Below are 2,022 nucleotides of genomic sequence, written 5' to 3'. Positions count from 1 at the left end.
TAAAAATACTCTTGATAAAAAAGAATGAAAAAAAGCATGAGCGTCCGTTGCAAAAAATATATTAAAAAGGAATGTTTTCTATAACTTTCCAACACTGTGACACAGGAAGGGGCCCTCCCTCTCTGCCAGGCCCTCCCCCCCCAGAGGCCTTCCTACAGGGGCCTTAGTGGGAAGCCCCGGGGGGTGGGCATGGGGCACACACCCAACAAAGATGCTTGAAGCAGCTTGAGCAGCTCAGCGCCCAGACAGCTGCCCGTGCAGGGCGGGCAGGGAGGCGGGCGGGTTCTGCTGAGGACATGAGCATGTCCCTGGGACCAGAGGTGGCCCGGGAGGGCTGCGTAAGTCCTGGTCCGGCCATCCTTCACACTGTGGGGTCAGGAGTGTGGGCCACACTTCCACCCTGTGCCTCTCACTGGGGTATTTGCCAAACGCACTGAGAGGGGGTCGAACACCCACCCCACCAAGGGACAAAGTCCTCCACAGAAAGAACCCAGCAAGCGATGGCAGCGCCACAGGCCGCAGACCCAGCAGGAGCGTGCAGGCCTCCAGGGCCCCGCTCCCCACTTTCTGTCCCAAATCTCGGCCCCCAGGACCCCAGAGGCCTGTGAACCCACAGCCAAGGCCGACGACAAGGGAGCTGGTCAGGGAGGGCAGACAACCGAGCAGAGCCTTGGCCTGGTCCGAACACTTACTTTTTAAAAACGAACAGTGTTACAGTTTTGAAAAGAGAGGCCGTGAGCGACATGGAAAATATTATACGGCCGCTGAGGAAGGGCGGCCGTCTGCCAGGAGCGCTGTGTGCAGCTTCACCGCCCCCCGCCACGTGGGCAGGGACAGAAAGCGGATCCTGCAGAGAACACAGAAAGGCATGGGGCGAGGGGCGGCTCCTGGGTTCCTGCACCCAGTGGCCCCACAGGCCGGAGTCTGGCCCCCAAGGCGGCTGTGGTTTTCTAGTGACTCTAGTGACTCGTATTCTTACCCCCGCGCGCGCTCTTGGGGAGGAGGGAACCTTTGTTTTGACCAAGAAGATAAAATGGAAGCAAGAGGAGGCCCCTCCCGGCGGCGGCTTCCACTCTGCCCTTCCTCTGGGAGGCCCCAGGAGCCCTGAGGTGGCGGGCAGGTCGGGGGGCTCCGTGGCCCCCCTGCCCTCTGGCAGGAACCGCTCACCACCTGTCCCCGCGCAGTGTCCAAGTCGGCCTTGGACGCTCGAGTCCCCTGGCGTGAGCGGCGGCCGCCTAGGGCAGGAGGCCCCCTCCACGGGAAGACCCGAAGTCCCGAAGACCGGCACAAGTGTGACCCACGGGCAGGAGGCTGATGCTCCCAATGCCAGAAGCCCCCCGCGGTGGCACCCAGCTCAATACGCCTCGGGCGCCAAGACCCGAGGGGACTCACGGGAGGACCCCCCGCCCGCCCCCCACCTCGCCATTAAACTTGACCTGTTTTCCGTTCGTTCCCGGCGCCGGCGCCCAGGCGCAGGACGCCAGCGGTGGACACGCTGTGGGCGCTGCCCCTGACCTGGCGGGCCAGGGCGGGGGGCGGGGATGGGGGGGCAGGAGGAGAAAGGACGGGGGGAGGAGAGGAGGGGGCGGAGGCGTCCCTGGGTGGACAGGCGGGGAGGGCGGCGCGGCCGGGGCGCACCCCCAGGCCGGCCTCTGCACCTCCAACCCCTGCGTCCTGGGCTCTGCACCTCCAAACCGGCTCGCGGACGCTCCACCCCGACCCCTGCAACCCCGCGCCCTGCACCCCTCCTCTCTGCAGCCCGTGCGGACCCACCTGGGGCAGCCGCGGCGGCGCCCTCGTCGCTTTGGTTAAACTCAAAGAGGAAATCAAAGTCGAACTCCTGGTCCTCCTCCAGCCCCGTCATGTCGGGACGGACCGGGTTGGGTCAGAGTCCGGGGTCGGGGGTCACTGCCCGGCGGGGTGGGGGTCGAGGGTCAGGGCCAGGGCCAGGGTCCAGGCTTGGGGTTGCAGTGGGGTGCAAAGGTCGAGTTTGGGGCCGCGTCGGGCTTGGGTTGGGTCCCG

At 65.6% G+C, this 2,022-nt stretch overlaps 1 protein-coding gene across 1 annotated transcript in view; it reads right to left on the bottom strand.

Annotated features, from left to right (window-relative positions):
• Positions 1-2,016, bottom strand: part of NFATC1 (nuclear factor of activated T cells 1) — a 102,390-nt gene extending 100,374 nt beyond the window's left edge. Inside the window, exon 1 of the mRNA XM_023521126.1 lies at positions 1,774-2,016. Within this exon, the coding sequence (XP_023376894.1) occupies positions 1,774-1,864 (91 nt within the window). The 5' untranslated portion in view covers positions 1,865-2,016. The remainder of the gene's footprint in view (positions 1-1,773) is intronic.
• Positions 2,017-2,022: the final 6 nt, after the last annotated feature.

This window comes from Pteropus vampyrus, unplaced genomic scaffold (genome assembly GCF_000151845.1).
Source record: "Pteropus vampyrus isolate Shadow unplaced genomic scaffold, Pvam_2.0 Scaffold295, whole genome shotgun sequence".
In the NCBI taxonomy this organism is placed as follows: Eukaryota; Metazoa; Chordata; class Mammalia; order Chiroptera; family Pteropodidae; genus Pteropus; species Pteropus vampyrus.
This window is presented reverse-complemented; position numbering and strand designations above follow the sequence as displayed.